The sequence below is a fragment of the Falco biarmicus genome, chromosome 4 (genome assembly GCF_023638135.1).
Source record: "Falco biarmicus isolate bFalBia1 chromosome 4, bFalBia1.pri, whole genome shotgun sequence".
Classification (NCBI taxonomy): domain Eukaryota; kingdom Metazoa; phylum Chordata; class Aves; order Falconiformes; family Falconidae; genus Falco; species Falco biarmicus.
This window is the reverse complement of record NC_079291.1, coordinates 82650684-82674167: the sequence shown is the minus strand read 5'-3', so window position 1 is coordinate 82674167 and position 23484 is coordinate 82650684. Positions and strand designations below refer to the sequence as shown.

The window sequence follows — 23484 nt, the reverse complement described above, 5'->3', positions numbered from 1 at the left end:
AAGTCCTGCAGGAGGAGTAGGGGACAACACAAGTCTCTCTTGGACAGCCGTAACCTCCAGGACAGTCTGGCTTGTCGCTGGTTTTGGTAGCTCTACCCACTGAGGGTAAGAAAACAAACCCAAATAAGCAGCATGTGGAGACAGGTCACACCAAGTACTAAGGCTTTTCCTGGCATTAGAGAGGAATGCAAAGTATTCTAGATATTATTTTTAAGTTAAGTGATTCCACTTTGAGTAGAAGTTCCTGTGTCTGCCCCAGTCGTGTTTCAGCACATTGCAAGAGCGATGCTTCAGTGTAACGGAAAGCCACAGGGCTGCAGGTTGAAACTTGGGAAAGGATTACGTTTTCAAAGCACTCCTCTTACTCTGATCAACACAGAGAGGTGCCGAGGTCCTGTGGCAAGGGGGGGGGACTCCAACAGGACTACAGGAATTCCAGCTGCTTATTACAAATACGTCACTCAGATCCCAAAGAGATGGGCATGCTGAAAACCACCGGCCAAGGAGGACTAACCACCCCCCCGCCAGGTTACCCAGCCTCCCCTCCCCTCCTATACATTTTTTCCTCTGCACAATACTTATACTCAACTTCTGTTTTAAATCACAGAGCTCTGCAGGGAGAGCAAGTCTGGGTTTTTTTTCCTCCATCTGGACCACATTGCCCAGGAACACCAGAAGACAGCTGGGAAATACGACAGGAAGGATGCCAGGGTAGGGGACATCCCAGCTGCTCCTCTCCATCCCCCTCAGCAAGTGGACTCAACATGAGCTGCTGCTCCTTCATAGCTGAGCTGCGGGATGATGCCAGCTCCGGGCTGGGCACCTTGCCCAGGGAGGCACACATGGAGCGGAGCCCTGCAGGAGGCGGCACAGGCAGGAGACTGAACAGTTCAGAAGCGGCGCTGAACCCCCAGAGAAGGCTAAGAGGCAAACAACTGCTCTCCCCCAGGGGGGGAGGAAGCTACAGGGACAGCAGGAGCAGAGGCAGCAGTGCAGTGCTGTGCCCCAGGGCAGGAAGGTGCTGCAGCAGCTCTAGGCTGCAGGAAGCAGTGTGCCACCGCTGCACCTTGCATGCGACACAGTGAAAAGGGTCAGCATAAGCAAAACAACCCACTGCAAACCCAAATGAGTTCTTTACATCCAAATCCACCTGCACACCCCCTTGGTGGGCAGGCCACAGCAGTCTTTCTCTGCCCCCTGGGACGCCAGATTTCTCCTTCCCTGGGACCAAGCCTGCAGCAGCATCAGCTACAGGGCCTGCAGCCCCACCAGAGGCTGAGCAAGCAGCACCCTGGCGCCTCCAGCCTTGCGCAAGAACTGACAACAGCCATCGAGATCAGGAAACGCTTTGCTACCTCCCTAAGTGCAACCTTCCACTGTATTGTCACTTCATGCACAGCAGCATTTCCTGACTCCTCCGTTCAGGAAGGCAATCCTTCAGCACTTTTAGTGTCAGTCCATTCATTGCAACAACCTATTAACAAAAAAATCCACGACAAAATCACCTTTTGTCTTCATTATTTATTGGCAGTAAACGAGTCAAAGCTCATAAAGTTACAGTAAGGCTTTATTAAAAAATATTAGAATTTTAGAAATTAAAACAGTATAGCAAGTGAACAGAACTTCCTCTATGAAGTTTGCATTCAGGACTGTAGATGGTTAACAGGTCAAGAGAATGTTTATTTATTACAAATTCAAAATAAATACTGTGAAAGTGAAGACTAGCCCAGGATTACATGACTTGTTCCAGTTAACCTTGCTATTTAAGATTATGAAAAGTACCTAAGACAATACTTTAACAAACACCATGAGACACACTATCCTACTTGATGCTTAAGGTTTGTTTCCCTCCCTCCCCTCCCATCCAAATTCTGGGCCCTTAAAGGCGTTCAGTGGAGGTACAACCGCGTCGGAAGCCTTTTCCCCGACTTGTACACGTCTCTCTGTACAGTACCTACAAACCTGTTTTGTTCTGACCACCCTTCAGAAGCCCTAACAAGGGCCACAGGCTGAAAACCAGCAGCACAGAGCACTCGAAGCTACACACCAACATGGATTCAAGAACAAGACCCTTCCTCTCTAGTACAACCCCTAGTGTTATTCCGAGAAATGCCAAACAGACTAGCTTACCCAATACATACCCATAAAACAACTTCAGTAGTACGTAATTTGTAAAAAGCATTTGAAGTAAAAAACACTACAGAAAAGACATAGTAATTGAAGGGAGCAGTGTCAGAAATGCAAGCATTAGAGATGAGAAAAGGTCTTAACTGCTGGTCAGGACGTCTTGTCAGCTTCCAAAGCTCCTACAGGAGCAGTTTTGGCTGGGTGTGGGGTTTGTTTTTTTTTTTTGTTGTTGTTGTCTGTCCCCCCCCCCGCCCCCGCTCACTGATGAACTCAATTCATTTAACATTGGTATTCAATTTCTTTACTTTGAAAATGGCCAGGAATAAAACACAGTACCCTATTAAAACTTCATTGCATGGAGACATGGAAAAAAACCCAACCCTTTCCGCTCAATTTGCAGCTTAGAAAATGGTGAAGTCAGCTCCTCACCACTAACAGGTAATTAAAATGACTCCTGCTATAGCAGTTCAAGTAATTATTGGGGAACTTGGACGTGCTAGAAGTCTTCTGCACTGTTTTACTAGAAAGTAAGGGTTTTTTTTTCCCCAGTTTATTTGAGAGATGAGCTTCGTAAATACTGTGGGCAAAACTTTAATTATCCATGTATGTGTATATATTGATTTTGAATGAACAAATGCAGAGAAGTGGAAACTAATACAGACTTGTGGAAACAAACCACTCACTGGTTTAAGAGTGAACTACTGGAACTAAGTCAATGCCATTGTTACAGAACTATCATTTTGACAAGTCTTCCTGGTGAAGAGAACATGGGAGTTGAGGGGCCTGTGCATTTGCTATCACAGAAAGTTCATCCAAGGACAAAAAAAAGAAAAAGCGCGCTAAAAACATTACTGTCCCTTGGCTGCCTCCAGCTGAGTGGGGCTGCCTTTTTGGGCTTTCCACTTCAGATCTGGCACACACTGCTATGCAGTGAGCTCAGGTTTTAAAAAGAGCCAGTCAAGAGGGCTCACGTTAGCATGGGCCCGTCCAGGAGAGGTGACAGGAACACCCTCATTCTCCCCTGCCCCTCAAAGGGTAAGCAGCAGGCCAATCTCTCACTGCTCTGACAATATCCAGAAAAGAATTTCTACTCATAAATACAAACACAGAGAAGCTGCTCCACCAGCTTTAAGTACACTTTTCCCTCTGAACAGAGGGCTTTAGAAATGAAACTAGGTACTGTAACAGGGAGCATAAGGCATGTGTACACAGAGCACTTCTCTGAAAGTTTGCAGTGCTCACTAATTAGACTTAGACTAATCAGTAATTCCTGAGGCTAGTATCAGTTTGCAGATGGTTTAAGAAATCCACTCATTTTCTAGTCACTCCACAATAGTGAACAGGCCAACTTGTCAGAGTAACGAGCCATACCATCACTGTAAAAACCAAACCAACCACAACACTAAACCAGAAGAGCCATGAGGAACTGAGATTAAAAAACAATAAATCCAAAAGAACCATATAGCCAATACAGCAAACACTCTTATTACTGTGGCTATGTTTGACTTTGATCATTCAGGGAAAGATTCCCTACAAACAACGCGTAGCCAACCTGGTTTTAGTATAGGTCTGCTTTTATTTCCATATTCAGCTCTTTGAGGGAGACATCCTTTCACAATCTGAAAGGAGGAGGATATAGCCCGCTGTAGTGCTGCTTCAGCACACTAAAACACATCATACGAGAAATGGTTCTGTTGACTTTTCCCCAAACAAAATGAACATCTGTCCATGCACTCGGGACATAGAAAGAGTCCTGAAACAGAAACATCGTGCGTGTAAGACAGAGGTGCACTGATGGAACCTCACCTCACTGGCAATAGTCAAAAGCCGCCAGTTGGTAAGTACTGCACAGGAGTCAGGAAGTAAATACTGGTAGTAGTGGATTTAAAAAGGAAAAAAAAAAAAATCAAACCCTAAAAAAAAAAAAGAATAAAAATTTAAAAGCAGTGCCTTTCCAGTATCTCACTGCAACAGGCAGCAAGACTTAAAGGCACTACAATGTGTCAGAATGGAGAAAATCTGGTGCATCCACCCTTCCAGAGTGCAAGAATATGGATTAAAAATTCCAAAGTTGATGTAGGCTTTCTGAAAATGAACGAACTTCTTTTCAGCACAAGATCTGGTGGTGCTGCAGAAAAGGAAAAAAAGGATGTGAGTTACATTCCGTGCTTTTATACAAACAGCTCAGCCTCACCACATATGCTAGCTGTTCAAAACCTACACAAGCACGTGTTTCGCCTATTAAACTGATGTTTCAATCCATACACTAGGGAGCTTTATCTCTCCCTTCCTTCCATAAAAGGATCTTACATGTATGGGACACATAAGCCACATCCAAACATACGCAAAGGTATCACTACTATTAATTTTGCTACAGGTCCAAGAGGCGTACTGCTCACATTCTGCGTGAACTCCTTAGATACATGGAGGCTAAAAAGCTGCAGGGTGACTTACAGCTGCAAAAGGCATACGTCCATACTCCCCTTCCTCTTAAAGCAAAGCCCTGAACATGACAGACCAGGAACCCATTCCAGGTTTTAAGTCCCATGTGAGTGCCTTCACTATCAAAATACCTTTTCCCTCCTCAATACCACAATGTCAAACTCCTTAAAGGACACTTCCTACAACAGGGGGCAAAAGTGGCCTCTCTTTTCAACATACCAATATATAACACAAATTCACAAAAAGGAACTGGGAAAAGCACTGGATTAAATACCAGATGTCAGCAACAAGCAGTGACAGTGCACAAAAATCTGCTACTACCCGAATTCTACCCAGCATTTCTAGAAAAGAGCAGCAAAGTTCAAGTGGATATTTAAACATCTATTCAAAGGTTTATCAGCACAGTCAACTTGCTGTACAATCTTTAGTACAGTATTTAAACTCTGTCCAGTATTACACTAACATGCAATTCTTCCAAGAAGCAACATTTCTCTCTCATAGTAGCTATGATTCCTCATACTGACAGAACTTACAGAGTCTGCAATACACCGTGTTTGGAAGATGACCCTGACTCTGTTGTGGGTTTCATCACTCTGGCAAGACAGGACATACACAGTATTCTGCTCAGTACAACTCATAAATCTGACCCTCTGTGATGACTTTTAAAAAAAGCTTTTGCCCCCTCTAGCCACAGGCAAAACAAACCAACTCTGAGAACGCCACATTCACTCACGCAGACAGACCTAACTTTCTCAAGCAAATTACTGAATCTATAGCAACAGCTGACAGGAGGAGTTGCTTTCTACTGAGAGGTATGCTATCTTACCACGGTTTTATTAATTACTCTGGTTCTGCAAGGGTAATAATTTCTTCATTGATAAAAAATTCAACAGTCTCCTCCTCCCAGTCATCAACGTTGCTGTCCAGCTCATCTGTGTCTACCCCTGGAACAGAGAAAACATGAATACAGAATGCATCAAACAAGGCAGCAATGGAAGGACTTCATGCTCTTGGCAGAAACAGTCCTTAAACCAGCAGTGAAATAAGAAGCATTTGGTGCTTTAAAATTCCAACAAGTACGTGCTGACTTTCACTAAATGAAACCCAAGGCATTACTGTCTCCCACCACCCGGCTTCCGTGGATTTTCTGATTGAATGCAACGCTCAAATCTCTTCACAGTATTATCCCAAGGTCAAGCTAACGCTTGCCTTGAAGCATAAAGAGGTGAGGTAAAACATGAGATATCAAAATGTGGCAGCCAGCAATATTTGAGCTTTCTCCCCATTAAAAAAAAAAAAATAAAAAAAAAAATCAATCCTATTGCAATTCAGAATAAGTAGTATAAATAATCTTCAGAGAACAAGGGACTAGCTTTGGCAGGAAATGGAAGGAGAGAAGTGGATGAATCCCCAGAATAGGGTATTTACTTGGAAAGAAGCAGCAGTTAACAGCAAGTCTTTACAAGTACCATTGTGGCTTACCTCCTCGAAGCTCTAAACGCTCGTTCCTCTGCTCCATGTACAGCTCTTGTGCCATCTTGCGGTACTTCCTGAACTCTTCCATCATTGTACGTCTCCTTTCCACTAGCTCCTACGGAGGTAAGACCACCTTGTTAAACCTCCCCAATAAATCAAATCCATGTGATGCATTTGTTAGCAAGTCAATTTTTTTTTTCATGAACATACTTTCTACCGACCTAAATAAGAAAAGTTCTTACCTTTTTCTTTTAATTTAAAGACTGGCTAATGCAGCAACTCACTAAGAACCCAAACATCTTGCCAAATGAGCTAATACCGGCACCTCTCCAGATTCATTACCATGTAACCTGACAGTTTAGTAGTATCTGTCTGAACTACCTATTGGAACTAACTCTAACCATAGGGATTCAAATGAACACAGATGTTTGTTATAAAAGAAATTTAACTTACATATCACCATTACAAAATAACTAAGGACAGGTTACCAAAGTTTCGTCTACATTATAAAAGTGTCTTGCCTTTGAAGCTTTGGACTGGCTCAGGCGATCCTTCTGCTCAAATATCTTGGAGTATTTCTTCAGGTCCTTCTTGATTTGCTGTAAAACAGGGAATTTTATTTCAGCTAGGATATCAGACCAGCAATCACAACAATCATATGCTGCAAGAACTCCCTGGTAGGCCTAAGCAGGCTATGCATTACATCTCTTCCAGGCAAGGCCCTTCGCTGTAATTCTATTCTGCCTGGCTTACAGATCATGTAAATGCTTCTGTACACGTGCAGCTAGTGAAGTCTGGACAGCTAAATTCAATTTCGTTATTCTTTATGCCTTTTCACTGTACCGTAACTGTAAGAAAAGCTGGTAACCATTTCTATTCTGAGCTTAAAGAACAGTTAATATTTACAATCATTCCCAGAAGTGAAGTCCCCTACAGCAGAAAGTTTTTTCACAAATTCAGGGCAAAAGGAACTCCCAACAGTTCAAGCCTCAGCCTCAAGAAGAGAGAGTAAAACAAGTATGCTTAGGCACCAAATCAATGTCAGCAGACAAAGTCAGTGGAATACAGTACCTTTATCTGATCCTCACTGAGCAAGGTAGCTGGTCGTGGCCTCCAGAGAAGCTGACAGAACCTGTCTTTATTGTTTTTCTGAAGCAAACGGCCTTGGAAGGTCCATAACCAATATGCATTGTCCACCTGGAAGGGTAGCATACCGTCTCAGTCAAGGTAAGCTATAACTCAATACTGCAGCCCTCACTCCATGTCTTAAGGGTAATTTTTATAAAATCAGCACCATCAGTTAACAGAACCAGGATGCTCTTTCTGTGATTGCCTTCCTTGCACAAGTCAAATTCCTCAGCGACATAGTTCCACTGAAGCTTTGCAAGAAGTTACCTTCTGGAGGATCAAAATAGTTTGAAACTAAGCCAGACCTTCTATCATATTCTTAAGAGTCTCAGATTCTATACTTGTACAGGAGAGGATTACAGTGTGGTGGCTGGAACCATGCAAAAGTAGTAACATATGCAATAAACCCTGCTGTTCACCACAAGGAGATCAAGTTTCAAACCAATAAAGACTTAATGAAAATCCAGAAAAAGGACACTCGGTTTAGACTCATGACCCACCCTTCCAGAAGTTATTCTGGACAACCAGTGAGGCTAATGGCCCAAATACATACTGATACTCAGAAATTAACATATAAAACTATGGTGCAGGTTTTAAGTTACATGATCAGTGACAGGTGTCCATCTTCCCTCCCTAATCAATAGCCCTTTCCAATACCTGTGAAAACGAAAGGAGAAAAAAAAAAAAAGCAAGCAAGCATGAGTACCTTGTGGCTCCACCAGGACACAGAAGTCACAATGTATCTGCCTGTAGGATCCCATTCCACATCTGAAGCTGTATAGTGTTCAGCAATATTCATCATGGTGCAGTCAGATGTATCAACAAATGCTAAGGCACCGTTCATGCTGCAGAGACCAAGCAAGACAGACTGTTTTACACACTAGCATAGCCTGTTCTTTTAAAAGCACTCCACAAACTGCATGTTTACAACTCCTCGCTACAAAGATAAATTTTCACAGCAACCAAGAGACAGGCTCATATCAGTCTCTGTGGCTAGACAGCAATGAGATGAGTAAAAACAAAAATCCAAGTAAGAATGACACTTCTATTTAAAGCGACACTTAACCCATTTTTCTTTCTGTTCTTAAAGTCACAATGAAGCCACACTATAGGCACGTTACAGCCAAAGTTAAATAAGTCTAAGCATGTGATTGTTAAAGTAGTGAAAACAAGATTGAAGAAAAACCCCTAGATTTCTAAGACTAACAGCAGCTTTTCTGAAAGCAGATAAAGGCAAATACTACTCAAGAAGTTAATAATTTTCTCTTGCTCTAACATGGAACTTTCTGATAAAATATTTTTGCAAAACAGCTTTGTCATTAAAAGGTACTGCCCATAAGAAGGCACAAGGCCATGCCAACTAATGCATTGTAAGCGCCACATGCACAGTGCAAACTGGATTAGTTGAGAGTCAACATTTAACTTAACCAGCTGAAATGTGTTTCTAAATACACACTTTTCTGTTGAAAAATGCATTAATTTGATGTGGTAGAACTAGCAAGTTAAAGTTACAAAGGACTAAGCTACATTGTGAAATTGCATCTCTTCTCTTCCTTTGCTTTTGCAAAGCTGTATCAGGACTACAAAGTAATGCAGCATTCACCGAGATACCAAATGCTTTCTGATGATACTCTAGTTTTTTTTCCTCCTTAAAATGAATGTGGTGTTCAGGAACTTGTGCAATACTCACCTTCTGAGGCCAGCCAACACTACAAATTGCCCTTGAGGACTCCAGAATATCGTATTTGCCTGCTGCTTGTCAAACGTTTCTGGAAAGAAATAAGACACATTCAGAAAGACATCTCAATCCGATGCCACCAATTACCTTACAAGCAGTCAACTCCACTCCTCAAAAGACATTTCTTAACTCTCAACTGCAAGCAAGTCATAACAACCGCCCTTAGCTCTACACTTCTGAAGACAAAACCCAGTAGCAGCAGAACATCCAAAGCTAGCAGAAGCAGAGGAGATCAGAAGACCCCAACACCTAACTTGGGAATTAATTTTATCTAAAGTGAGCCAAGCCTGTGCCATCGCCTCACATGAGCTTCCCAAGGCTATAAAATTATTCTGGATTGTAGGTCTTTTATTCCCGGACCCCGGATCGATTCAAGGTGAAAACAGTTCAGCTGTCATTAGAAAGTTATATTTCTAGAACACAGCATCAGACATAGCACCTGCTGCCCCACTACCCACCACAAACATGGACAATTTTGAGTTTAATGCATCTACTGCCATGCAAAATGCTTAGCATCTGCACTTTTCACTTGTTTTTCAGCCACTCACTTATAAGTTCTATTTTCCCATTGTTTTTAACATGGTAAAAGGACACTGAAATTCGTGGAGTTTCTCCATGCAACACAGCAAACTTGCTTCCATTTGGTTCCCAAGCAAAGGCTATGATACTTTCTGTAACAAAAAAACAAAGAGGTCAAAACTCTGCCAAAAGACAATGCAAAGCTTTGATTTCAAGCAGTTACCAAAGAAAACAAAACTAGTCATAAGCGTGAACAGCAACAAAAGTTATGATTTCTCACTTCTATGCCCTGCAACATGAGTATTTTAGCTCCTATCAAAAAGGGTTAACTCCCCAATTACGTCACATGTTGACAGGAATTCCTAAAACCCACACAAATATTTGGCATTACCTTTCATTTCCACCACATCCACTGGCACCTGTTTCTCTCTCATTCGGAAAATTTCAAAGTTGGTCACTACTCCCTGTAAAGGCCAAGATCAGCTCATTATCCAGCACAGCAGCAGTAGAGCAAATAATTTTATCACTAGGCATAGAAGGACAACTACACAATTAGCCTGCCAAGGACACGGGATGAGACACAGAGTCAAGATTTATTTCCTTAATGAGAGCAGATAAATACAGTACGCCTCATTACCGAACACATTCTAAATGTTTCTGTTCTGATGAAGAATAACTGAAGAATTGTACAAAAGCATTTGTTTCTTTTCAGACTGCTATGCAATTTAATTAAGACAGATAAACATATGGCACACTGTGCAGCATGGCCTATGGGTTCTTCAATAGCTGCTTAACAGCAAGTAGAAAAAGAGGTGAGGCATATAGCTCTCACTCAAGTCCAAGATGCCACTGAAGTCAAAGCAAATCTTGGATGCAAACATTACATACATTTTGCTCTCCACATGCCTCAAATTCAAATGGAAAAAAAATGAAAAATAGCTTTGACATCGTATAATTCACACTGTCTATATTAAAAGACAGTACTGTAAGAAAATGAGCTGTCAGCATGAGCTAGAACCGACTTTTATGAATATAATCAGAATCCACATACCTGTGTGCCTTTGGGAGTCCTGTCTACCTTCACACACAGGTAGTCCCCGTTTTTCTGCCAGTGGAGTTTACAATCTACGACATTGAACAAATTTCGCACACGAATTTCTTGTCTAGAAGGCAGCTGCATTAAAGTTACTCTTGCTGGAATGTCTTTGTCCTCAGGCACCCAGAAAGCAATTATGTTACCACCTGGAGACCATGAGAAGTCTCTACAGGAAGAAAGTTAAAAACACATAATTTTAATTTTTTGTTAGAGCTACTACAAGCAGAAATAATTTTCATCACTGTATCTGAATGCTGCAGACAAATATCAGTCCTCAATAATAAACACAAATACAGACAAGCAACTGAGGACAATTTAATAACCTTACACCTATCATGCCAAAACATGTTTTTATACTGCTATTTAAATTTGCTATATGACCAACATTCTCAAAACATTCTGTTTCACTAAAGAGTAGGTTACACCCAGTGTAACTGCCAAAGATCTAGGAAACAGGCTGATTAAACCAGTGAGGAAAAAAACCCCTTAAAGTACACTGGAGACAATCTTCTTGCACCTGGGTACACTTAAATTTTCTTCTTGCTATACAGAGATGTACCTACAAAACTCACAGGAGTCATTGCCTATTGCACAGACACACACAAAACCAAACCCATTCCTTGCCAACAGGCAGTATACAGCATGCTGGTTTAAGTCAGCATCCAAATCTTGTTAGGGAGATATTCCCTAACAAACTGCATTCCAGTTGGGTTTTGTAGACAAGGAACAGGACTCTCGAGCTAGACCCTAGATTAAGTAGTACCACAAAGAGAATTTCAACGCATACAAGCTGTCAACTGTGGACAATAAATGGCAAAGTTTCCATTCCTTTTTGCCAGTTTGTCTAACTTGACCACTTCGGCATGAGGCCATTTGCTCTAGTCAACAGTCTAGAGGTTCCTCTCACCATAATAAAGCCCAGACATAGAGACTCCAGCTAAAGAGAGCTGTTATCTTTACAAAGGAATAGACTCACCTTATCCCAGTGATTTTCAAGCTTTTTTTGTCCAACAAACCCATAGACTAAAAGAGAAAGGTGTGAATTTTTAAGTTAGCAATATTCTTATATTTACACATGCAACTTCTACTCTTTTTATTAAAGCACAAACTAGGAAACTGCACAATTTTCAGAGATCCTGTATCTCTATTTTTTTATTATGAACATACATATACAACAATTACAAACAAAAATTGCTGTACAGAATTAATGAGTACAGCAGCCTGAATTATAATGAAAAAGCAAAACAGGCTACAGTAGTCTTCAATTTATAGTGTGTTTTGGGTACTCTGGCAACCATCTACTACTGAGAGCTGGGAAACATCACATGAAAGAGTCAATAGGATCAAGGTTAAGCAGTATATTGAGCTGTCTTGTCCTTCTAAAAGCGTGGTATGGAATCCACTGTCAGACTCAGCTGAAGTTTTTCAACCAGGAAAGAACAAGAGGCAAATGGATTTCTCCCTTTTTAAGCCCAGCTCCAGAGTGTATTATTAAAATATATCCTTTAAAATAGATACGACGGGAAAGACTAATGTAATGCAGTAAGTTATGCAAAAAAAAGCAAGAACTTACAGGTGTTTCATAGATGCTGAGGGTATCTGAAGTCATTCGAGCAAAGAATTTACCATCATGACTCCATCTAAGCAAATAAAAAGACAAAATAGGAGTATTAGATAGGAAATGCCTTTTCGCGAAATGAAGTGTGGGACGACTACTTTCTGTTTCTCAACCTACTTAAAAATAGGCCAGTGAGCTGAGTTTTCACAGTGGAACCCTCGCTTCTTTTGCCCAGTCAGAATATCCCAGATGATAATAGCCTGAGGGTCATCCTGTGTGTCCATCAAAGGGCTGAAGGTCACTAAATACCTACGAAAGAAATAACCAAATTCACTACTGAAACTTCAACTAATACGTCAATAGAAGCAGAATTTCATCCAATTGATATTTAAATACAATGCACTTTCACGTAGCAGTTTCTCTAATGGGATTTGTTGGACAGGAGAGAAATATGACGAAGTGGGAGAAAGCTTCCAAGACACAGTATTTTCCTGGCATCCCTCTGGATGAAAAGACTGCAGATTTATGTGCAAGTCTTCCCATATTGATGTTAACGAGAGATTAACTTAATGAATACACCATTACCTACTATAGTTTTGCCACAAGAACATCATTTGTTTTGAACCAAATATAAATCCACTGACCTTAGCTAACCTGAACTATAGGTGTGCTAGACTTCTGCATTTAAAGATAAATAGTCTGTCTTTAATACAATAAAACATAAAACCTAACTGCTTCCAAGTAAGTTACTTGAAAACTAGCAAAACAAAATGCATCTCAGTTGTGAAATTATTTTAGCTGTCTCTAAAAAGCTCTTTAACATTAAAGAATCTTAAGAAATTAATTTCAGTACTACAGATTTGGAAAATGCTACTCAACTGAAACTTTTCAGAGAACTGGAAATCTAACACTATAGACAACCCATCCAACTAAGAAGGAAAAAATACGGTCATCTTCCTTGGGATAATAACATCTTTGAAGAAACTGGTCAGCTTTGTTTTGTAGACCAATTATTCCAGATTATGTTAAGTACCTTTCCTGAAGCCAAAGAAAAGTTAGGCAGAGTTTCACTCATTCTAGGAAGGATTTATGCATGAAAAGCAGTACTTCTAAAGGCAAAGGAGAACAAAAGACCCCAACCACGTGAGATTTGAAAGCACAGCAGCCAGAATGTATGCACTTCCTGCTTTTGATCCCTTAGCCCAAACCAATGTCATACTCCATACCTTTCACAGGGCGAGAAGTCAATAAGCTGCACTCCCTGGTGACTAAACCTTTGAATCTGCTTGAACTTCTCTCCACCCCAAAGTGCAATGCCTCTCTGGTGGAACGTAGCCAAGTAGGTACCCTTTGGGGACCAGCGTACATAGGTTTCTGTCCACCGCTGGATTTTAAAAAAACAAAAGAAAGTACAGACAAACGTTTAATTTCATGCTGGATTCCTAAAGGGGAAAGAATTCATGTGTGGCTTGTAGCACCACATTTTGAAAATCCATTTACTAAGTGAAGATCTCAGAATTCATGATACTTTGGACTAGATCTGGAGTTTAATTTCATGCATGTAATGCACAGTACGTATTTTTCAGGTTGAAAACTGTCCATTGAAACCTTTTCAACTTAGAGATCACCAAAAACATTTCTACAGTGACAGCCTTTGCATGGTAACAATTAAACCCACCTAACAGGCTTGGGTTTCCTTGCTGTCTTTCAGCCCTGGTAAGAATATACTTTTCTCACAAGTAAAGGTAAGTATTTCAAGTTTCTTAATAACAATACAGCTCTTGACCTTCAGCTAAGTTACAGAGGTTTCAGCAATATAGACTAGGGCCAGTGACCATGGTGATGAGCAAAATTACTCATCACCCCCGAGACAAATTCTTTCTACTGTAATGCACAATGGTTATTAAAGAAAATACTTCTGGGTATCAACAGTTCTCAGCAAGTCAACTGCCTGCAGCAGACAGGCACACTAACTCTCCCTTTTATATGCTGTTACCAAACCAGCTATTCTTCTTTAGCGCCTCTGCAGTCAGCAAAAAAGCATAAAGTGATCAGAAGCAGCACAGTTAAGCTCTAATGAATAGTACTCCTCAAACGCATAACTTTGCATTTTCAGGTCTTTCTGAATCACCTACAATGTACAGATGAAGTAATAGGCATCAGGGACCAGTAAAAAAAACAAAGTAAAAAAACCCCAATCAAAACACCCTAACACCACAAACAAGTTAACCCTGCATTTACTTTACCTAAGCAGCCAAGTCTAATTCTAAAGGATGTAATGTCACCACTCCTTTTCAAAAGGAGGAAAAAAGTATTTCAGCAATGGGGAAAAAATATTAAAAAAAAAAAAAAAGAAGAAAAACCTGAAGTGCCATGAAATGAGACTGATAGTGTATCTGCAATGTGCAGCACTTCCAGGACACTCACTGCTCTGTCCTCAATTTGAACAGGTTCCTTGATATCATTCCAAAAAATGGAGGTCCGGTCTCCTGACTCAAAGATCACACTGTATTGATCCCTACAATCAGGATCTTCCAACCAGTATCGGAGATTTCCCTAAGAAAAACAGAAGTAAAAAGATTATAAGCAAGTCAAAGGCTAAGACATGAGTTTAACCCGTTTCCCAAGTTAGTATCTACCTGGCAGATGGAAGTCAGTCTTACACAGAGCGTGCAACTTTGGAGTCATACCATTGCAAACAAGTTTTTAAAGTGAAATTAAATAATTCAAACTATTGGTTACTGGAGGCTAAGGGAACAGATTATAAAAAAGTGGACTTTCAAGGTGGTTTGATGATGTTTAACACTTCTTGCCTAAAATAATTTTGGGGTTTTTGGTGTTTGTTTTTTATTGAAAACTATCTCTTCCTCCACAGAACTTTTCACAAAGCTACCGGTAAAAACACAGAAGTTTGTCTCATACACTTGAAAATAGAAGATACTTTCAAAATTCTATTTTTAAATGATTTGCGGAAATTATTATTTACTCTTAGAGTTTTACCCTATGCAGAACTACTAAGCAGAACCACTAAGTTCTTCCTATTATTTCATGACAGCGAGGATGAAGGCACAGGAACATGCAGTCACTACTGCTACTTAGAACAACACTGTTAATTTCTGTTTTCATATGAACGCTCCAGCAATGAAGTAATCATTCCATATCATGCTGAATATTCTTTCCACTTTTCCAAAAAATCCTTACCAAATCCTTAAATGGCTGTTTCTCAGGGATTTCCCATTCATCACTGATTGTCATGTACCTGAAAGAGTAATTTGATTGGTTACGCTCCATGCAGGCACTCTTAATTAGAATCCCAGAATCTACAGACACACATGATAGCTGCACTCACTTATCGAAGTCTGTGAAAAGGTTGACTCTGAAAGTGTGCTGTTTATCCAGTTTGTATCCATCTGCGTTCTTCACAGCATCCACTGCATGAGATGGAGACATGTACTCCAGAAAGATGTACCTACAATGAAGGAAGACGAAAGTAGGAAGCCATCGTTGACTACATAACAGGCTCAAAACAAGTAAGAAATTAAATAAATGAAATAAAAACAAACAATGAGGATGAAAAAAAGAACTCAGTACAGGGCATCTACAAAATAATTTATTGTCTTGTCCCTAACCAGTACAGGTCAAAGGCAATTATCTCCATTTTGGCCACAGGTACACACACACTTTTTAGCTGCATGGGCTTGACCTGAATTAAACTGGTATCTTTTCTGTAAATGGGCTAAAAAGAGAGCTAGCAATAGGCAGGTTAAGCATGCAACTCCTTCCAGCTGAATGACAGATCATGTTTAGAAACTGTAAATCCTGCAGTTATAGGTGTCTCAAAGCACCGCTCTTGTTTTTCAATTACACTGAATGTACTTCAGCTCCCTTCTTGCCACTAACACAACCCAGCTGGTAGCCCAGCAGACTTAAAATTACCAGTATCCTGACGACTGTCAGACACTGTCTCAGAGAGGCACCAACACAGAGAGAGAATAATTTTCTCATGCTTCTCACGCTTACCTTACAGAATGAAGAATCCCACCACTCCAGAAAACCCACTTTTTTTTATGCTTTCTAAACTATGGAATCCTCCCAAACTCAGGAATATACACTACTCTTAACTACAGTAATAAGACTCAGTAAAACCTCATATTTATCAGATTAATTTTTGCCCGGTTTCTCTCCCTGAAACTTTCCTTCCCTTGCCCTCTCCCTTTGGGCTTGATCTTTTCTGATTAGCTTTCTCTCAAATTCAGATGCTGCAATTAACCAGGAACAGAGATCAGAAGTTGGCAATGGGGAAAAGGGTCCTGGGAAGGGCTCACTGTACTTAAGGAAGCTGGAGTCACTAATGTAAGCGTAAGTACTGGCAACAAGAGACAATATTGACAGTCCATTTTGCAATAAACAGATCAACCACTGCTACTAAGGTTTTAACTAAAATGTACCTTTAACCTATCTATTAGCCATGTCAGAAAATCAACAAAAGTATCTCATTCAGTACTGCACAGAAATTTGTCTTCCAAACTCAGCTAAACTGTTTCCATAATTAATACCTCTGTCCCTGTAGCTTAACAAGCTATTAAGCGTCTTAGCTCCCTCAGGAACTTCTGTTTGTCACTGAGACTAGACATCAGGATTGTAGAGACTAAAGTAGAAGAAAGTGATGAGTATGACTGAGGTCACCATAAAAAAACAGACTTAAAGTATTGACACTAATAATCAACAGTTAATCAAAGCAGTATTTCAATCCTATCTCCAATAGGAGTTATCATTACTTACCCTTTTGTTTTCCCATCTGCTTCCGGATAAAATTCATTGATAATTTTACCAAACTTGGAAAATATTTTGTGGATGACATTCTTCAGTTTCTCAAGTCGGTCTGGTCCAACCTGGGGAACGTTATCCACAACGATTACAGAGTCAATTCCATCTGCTTCCTGCGGCTGATCTTTCAGTACATCACCAAGTAATTCTGCAAAGAAAAAGCATACAAGAAACTAAGGCACAAGTCTACATCATTAAAGGGGAAGACAGAAAGATCAAAAGAATAGTGATAGTAAGAGAACTTGAAGACTGCAAATTTCAGGAGATTTCAAGAATAGTTTAAGAAACTTGGTAGCGAGTCAATGTTCTATCAGAGAACCAAATGAAGTGAATACACAACACTCCCAACAGTTCTTCCTTGCTAAGAGGAGTGATTATGCAGTGTCTGGACAAATTTCAAGGAGCTAACTCCTGACGTCCTTCTTAATGAAATACCTTAGATTGAGGAAGTTAACACTCGCACCATTAGCTTGTTTCAGCATTGAAACTGGCTCACCAAGTCCTTACAATGACGACAGAGCAGACAACTAAGATTTACTACCCAAGCTCTGACTCGAAGCCTTGCTGAAATTGCAACTGGCTGACTTCAATTAAAAAAAAAGACCACAAACATGTACGTCCCTCCCAAATTACATGAGTTTTAGCATAATTCAAAACTGTCTGTCCTATTAGAAGCTCTGCATGTCTTAGCATCACTGTAATTATGTTTAAGAACCCAACACTCCGTCTAAACCTTTAATTAAACACAAAAATGAAGCTCTAATACAAGACACTTAAAGCCGTATTTAACCATGCAGCAAGTGAAGCACACACCTTTTCGTACCCTGGATACAACGATACTAATGCCCCTTTCCTAAATAATTTTATAAATTTTGAGAGTACTTGCTGGTGGGTTGGTTTGTTCAGTCCCTGCACTGCCAGGTTCAAGCTTCTTTCTACTGGGAAGAGATTGTTTACAACATCGTTGAAGTTTCCTATACACAGAAGGGAGAACATTCAGAAGGACCGTAATGATGCAGTTGTGGCTTGTGTAGTACCATATTGGGATAAAAACAGTTAAAAGTTACAAAGTACACCTATTTGTGCACAAAATTAAGAGCTTCAACAACAACGCTGCATTATTTTTAATGGTAGGCTCCTAGACACATCTAACTTGAGGAACAGATTAAAGTCTATTAGATTACTCTCTATCCACCAAGCCCATCGGTAATTTAGATACTTCTCAAATTACCTAACTACATAGAACCTGTAGATCCAAGGACAGTCAGAAAAATTACATCAATGATTTGATCCTCAATGGATTGAACCAGAAGCACTAAAGACAAGGATATCCAAACAATCTCTCAAATAACCTTAACCTAAGGTTATTTTTAAAACCTCCCCAGGATAAAATCCCACACTGTCCCTAGCTATCCTGTTCAAACATACCCTTTTAATTCTTGTCTAGATTACTGATCATTTCATGGTGTAATCAGTCACACCCCTGCAACTTATTTACATGATAGCATTATGGTATTCTAAGTAAGTAGCAGCTAGAAGTGGCAGAATATTTCTGGTTTATTGACATTCTGTGTACTTAAATGGACCAGAATAGATATTCTGCTAACACAAAAAGCCAAACATGCTGAAATGAATGGCAGTTTCACACATGTCATATAAATAGGAAAAATACACATACTTATCTGCAGTAAGTTTTAAGCTTATGTGAAGAGCACTATAAAATGCAAGACTAGACAGAAAATAAGTGCACGTCACTATACTTTTGAATTAGAATATAAAATTTGGTGAGTCAAACTATATATAGCATTCACAGACCAGGAAAACCCCCAAAAACCTTAAACACATGTAAAATTATTTAGAATATGAGGACAAATGAAAAAGGGTGTTAAGATTTATTGGTATTTTGAAGACATTTTTACAGAATTTTGCACTGGAAAGATCTCTAGCAGTAAAGAAATATGCTTACTTTGAATTTCAAACTACCAAAACCCCTTGGCCTTCTGTAACTTTAAGCTTCAACAGGTTACTACACGTGAAGCTTTCCACTGATTTGGGGCAATAACTTCACAAAACTTTATGCAAAAATGGATGCTATCGCCACCAAAATTATGTAGTACTCACAGAACGTTGCTGTTCGTAGGGGTTTTTTTACTCAAAAAGATGCTCTCCATGTGCATGTAGGAACTACAAATAAAAAGTTAAAAGATGCTAACTTGTGTAATAGAAACAAAGGCCCAGAAATAGCAAAAATATACCCACAAACTTCTCCCCTTTATAGCAACTATTTACTACCTTGTAGGAACTATTAAAAAATGCCTATGAGAACATTTATGCTTCAGAAGAAGTCAAATATTCAGCGAAGAGCATACGACACAAATATCAGCGAAGAACAGGAAGACTTCCTAGGAGTGAACGTTTAAGAAACAAGTTAGAATAGAGCCCTTAGTGGGGAGCAGCAGACTGATAATTGGGAAAAGACAAAGTCAAGCACAGGAAAAGTTCATTAAAAACCCCCAAGTTAACAACAGATATTCTGACAGCACAAAACCATACAAGTCACTGAGGATGTGCAAAAAATTTGACAGGAAGATAGAGGCACCAGTCCCAATAAGCACAATCACAGATGACGACAACTTTAAGAGCACTATTTCAAACAAAAGGGAAGGCAAAGTAATAGAAATAAAACAGAACACAGCACAAACCTGACTTCTTCCAAAAGCAGAGCAGTGGGTATTGGCAATCATTCCACAGCCAGTATTTTCTACCACAGACTAAAAGCGGTTTAAGTTACTATAGAAGGTATTTCATACTGCCTTCCCCTCCTTCTTTAACTTTTTGCTCCAAAGTTCAAAGCTAACTCAAAAGGTCCAGAAGAGAACGCCATGGACAAGGGCTGCAAGTTAACTTCCTAGTATATACTGGATCTCAAGGTATTCCTTCAGGAGCAAGCCATTCTCCAGGTAGCTGACAATACACTGAAGTTCTGGAGAGGTAATCACTTGCCTACGATTTAGGACATGTGCAGTGAAGTGTCTGCTATGCCTACAAAAATTGTAAGGATTGAAAAGGAGGAATTTAAAAATGACATTACAGTAAAATAACACATAAATTTCTTATTTAACCTGTAATCCGTTACCTTAGATTTTCCCTAAATATAAAATGAAAGCATGTCCCACAATGACATTTCCACAGAAGTCTACAAGGAAAACAAACACCCACAAGAGGGTAAATTTTAAGATTCTATTAGACATTTTTTCATAACCACTTCTCAAAAGAGACTTCATAGGCCTACAGACAAACCAAGGAATGCATATTCAAATTCATGTGCAAGAACACAATACGCTGTATTGAATCAAACCTGTAACAGATTAAAGACAAATACCTACACTGTACCCTTCCTCTACCTTAAATTCGAAATTGTGAACAGAGGAATCTTCAAAGAGTAAGAAGCTGGTTTAGCCAGCTCTTATTCCACCCACAAGAAAAGCAGGGTGTGGTGGGTACCCAGCTATCTTCAGCTGGCAGTGTTTTAAGGACCACTATCATTATCTCAACTAAAGCTTCACAGCACCAAAATGGTTATCCGACACATCCCGCCTCCTGCCTCAGCTTGGATCAGCTGTTCTGCCATGCCACCACTATTCCAGAAAAAAAAAGTTGGAAGTAATGCATCTGAGACAGTCCAACCCTTAAGCTGTTCCAGCTCAAAGGTGTTTTTGAAGATGTAACATTATAAGCATTGAAAATAGCCCTGGCTCAGTGACGTTGATGGATCGTCCTCCTTGGAGAGCCATCAGGATAAAGGGACAGGAATAAGGAAGCTCAAGAAGTCACACACACAGATGGAAAGCCAGACTAGCAAGAATGACTAAACTTAAAACACTGGAATTCAGCCACTAACACTGTATTAATACAGCAAAGAAGTTAACCAAATTAATCCCTTACAATAAAATAAGTGAGGATGGAAAACATGCCTAATTTCTGAAGACAGACAGACTAGAACATAATAATCCTAGAGGCCAACAGAGTGTACCAAGAAAACATTTAGCTAGACAAAAAGAATCCAACTACATACTTACAGATAGTTTTGCCAAAGTCTCTTTAAGAAACATACAAATTCAAAGAGCTATACAGACTACTAAATTGAGAACAGCAAACACTTCCTTAATTCAATACTTTGCTGCCATTTTATTAAGCTAAACACAGGAGTGGAACACTAGAAGGCACACGTATCGCCTGTATTCCACTGCCACTTGAAATAACCGACTGACAAATCACACGCTCTAAGAAACATTTTTCCAGTTTTGATACATGCAATGTAAGGCCCTACAACATGTAGGATACACACACCAGACCCTACAACAGCACATATGCTAGAACAAACACTGGCAAAGGAAGTAATTTTGCTATTCAAGAACTGAGTAAGTCTATGAAGATTTAGCTGAAAAACACCAGAGTTCTAACTCCTGTACGCCAAAATCAGGTATTCCCTTCACTGTCTGTGCAGCTACACAATGGCTTAGCCATTTTAAGACAGACAATATCAACACTTTTAACCCCAGTCTGAATTTACAACTGCCAAAAATATTTTTTCCATATTTTCTTGTCACAAAGTACCCATGTCAAATCTCCATAAGCAGTAACTCTTCTCAGCCCTTTTATCTATGGATTTGACTCTCGATGCATGGGGGAAAAAAACACCACAATGAAAACCTAGTTTGTAAACATCTGCTCTCCAATTTAAAACTTGTGTTTCTACAGCCGAGCTTCACTAACAGAGACGAACGGGAAACAGCAAAGTCGGCGATCGCAGTTTCCGAGGACAGCCCACGGGTCGATACCGGCCGTGTAACGGTAACGGCCGCCAGCGCCGCACGGTGCAGATCACCCGGAGGAAGGTTCGTCTAAGAACCGCGGCCACGAAGGCGCCGTGTGCGGGGCCCAGGCACTACGGGCAGCGCACCGTGGCCAGCGCAGCCCCGCTGCCCTCCCGGGACGGCAAGACGGCTCCGCCGCCGCGGGCACAGCACCAGCCGCCTCGTCCCGCACCGGCCGCGGCCCCCCCGTTGCTCCGTGGCGGCGGGCAGGGCCCGGGACCCCGCTGGCGCTCTCCCGCCCCCCCGCGGCCCCTCCCTTCCCCGCACGGCCGGACGGGCCGGGCCCAGGCGCCGCCGCACGCTCCCCGCCGCCGGCCCTGCCCGCACCTTCGTCGCTGATGTCGTCCACGAAGTCCTCGGGGTCGCTGAAGGAAATCTCGTCCTCGGGCTCGGCCGGGGCGGCGGGCGCGGCCTCCCCGTTCTCCTGCGCGGGGCCGGGCTCGGCCTCGGCCGGCGGCTCGGGCTTGGCCTCCGCCGGCGGCTCGGCATCGGGCTCGGCCCCGGCCGCCGGCTCGGCCTCCGCCTTCTCGGGGCTTTCGCGGCCGGACGGCGGCTGAGGAGAGGGCGGCTGAGGCGACGACTGCTCGGGCTCGGCGGCGGGCGGCTCAGGGGGCCCCGGCGGCCCCTCAGACTCGCCGCCTTCCTGTCCCTGTCCTCCCTCCTCCTCCTCCTGCTCCTGCTGCGGCGGCTCCGCTGGCGGCGGGGGCCCGTCCGTCTGCTCGGGCTCCTCCCCGGGCCCCTGGGCGTCGGGCGGCGCGGCGGCCGCCGGGCTCTCCTCGGTGTCCTGCATGGGGCTGGGTGCGGGCCCGGGCCGGCCGCGCGCTCCCAGCTCGAGCGCGACGGGAAAGGAGCGGGGGAGGGGCAGGGAGGCTCCTACCGCCGGGCCATGTGCGCCAGGCCCAGCGGGCCCCGCGCGGCGGCGCCTACCAACTGCCGCGGGGCGGGCGGTAGCGGGGGGACAATCTCTGTCCCGCCGCAGCTTCTGCCCACCGCCGCCTTCTCCCAGCTCCGCTCAAAGGCGGCTGCCGTCCCTTTCGCCGCCCACTTCTCACTCAGCCAGCGACGGCTTCCGCTTCTTCTCACCCCGCAGCAGCCCTAGCTCTCCCCGTTTCGTCCCTCGTGGTGGTTGAGTTCAAGATGGTGCCTCCTTGCCGTCTACTGAGGTGGAGTTCGGCTGAACCATTTTTCGGAAGCCGGAAGGCGGGAGGCGCCGTGACATTAAACTGCGCTACCGCAGACCGAAGCCTTCCTGCGTTTTCGGCCGCTCAGCGTATTTCCTTGTCCAGCGCTGGGCGGGAGGTGACAGGACAGCACACCAACGCAAAACCTGCCCGCCGCCCCCCTACAAACATTCCACCATGGGCTCGCCCGAAGTCTGGCGGTGCACGCGCGGGCGCTACCAAGCTCGTGCAGAGGGGGAGGCGCGCGGTGGTGCGCTGACACCGTCGCGTTAGTGCTCGGGCGCGGCGAGCGCACGGGGGGCAGCGGCACCCCCCCGCGGGCGGCGGGCCATATGGTACGGCCCAGCGGCAGCCGCCACATCAGCCCCGTGAGGGGCCTAGCCGGCATGGCGGGTGGGCGCTGTCCGTCGAGAGTGGGTGGCGTGGCGGGCTGGGGCTGATCGTCGGGAACGGGCAGTGAGGCCTGGGGGGTCTCAAGCGATGGCAGGGGCTTGCCGGTTCATAGCCAGCCACGT

At 42.5% G+C, this 23484-nt stretch overlaps 1 protein-coding gene and 1 long non-coding RNA gene across 2 annotated transcripts; both read right to left on the bottom strand.

The window, feature by feature from the left end:
* Positions 1 to 3680: 3680 nt before the first annotated feature.
* On the bottom strand, positions 3681 to 22918 carry EIF3B (eukaryotic translation initiation factor 3 subunit B). The gene is made up of 19 exons (XM_056334179.1): positions 22116 to 22918; positions 16867 to 17059; positions 15434 to 15553; positions 15286 to 15343; positions 14512 to 14640; positions 13311 to 13468; positions 12262 to 12393; positions 12100 to 12166; positions 11503 to 11549; positions 10482 to 10692; positions 9822 to 9894; positions 9460 to 9582; positions 8864 to 8942; positions 7880 to 8018; positions 7117 to 7242; positions 6567 to 6644; positions 6052 to 6160; positions 5396 to 5513; positions 3681 to 4255 (listed from the first exon to the last, which is right to left on the bottom strand). Exons 1-18 carry the CDS (start codon positions 22576 to 22578, stop codon positions 5410 to 5412), a joined length of 2409 nt encoding a protein of 802 aa, XP_056190154.1. The 5' UTR covers positions 22579 to 22918; the 3' UTR covers positions 3681 to 4255; positions 5396 to 5409.
* LOC130147285 (uncharacterized) lies at positions 18789 to 22097 on the bottom strand. Its single transcript, XR_008821183.1, has 2 exons — positions 19614 to 22097; positions 18789 to 19095 (listed from the first exon to the last, which is right to left on the bottom strand). It is a non-coding gene; the product is annotated as an uncharacterized LOC130147285 (long non-coding RNA).
* Positions 22919 to 23484: the final 566 nt, after the last annotated feature.

Bases quoted from the DNA above. Each gene is read 5' to 3' on its own strand.
- EIF3B (XM_056334179.1), bottom strand. From the start codon at position 22,578: ATGCAGGACACCGAGGAGAGCCCGGCGGCCGCCGCGCCGCCCGACGCC. The intron at 9,583-9,821 runs GTAATGCCAAAT...TTTTTGTTACAG, and splicing joins GGATGTGGTGGAAATGAAAG to AAAGTATCATAGCCTTTGCT. The intron at 8,019-8,863 runs GTGAGTATTGCA...TGGTCTCTGCAG, and splicing joins GTGTTGGCTGGCCTCAGAAG to CATGAACGGTGCCTTAGCAT.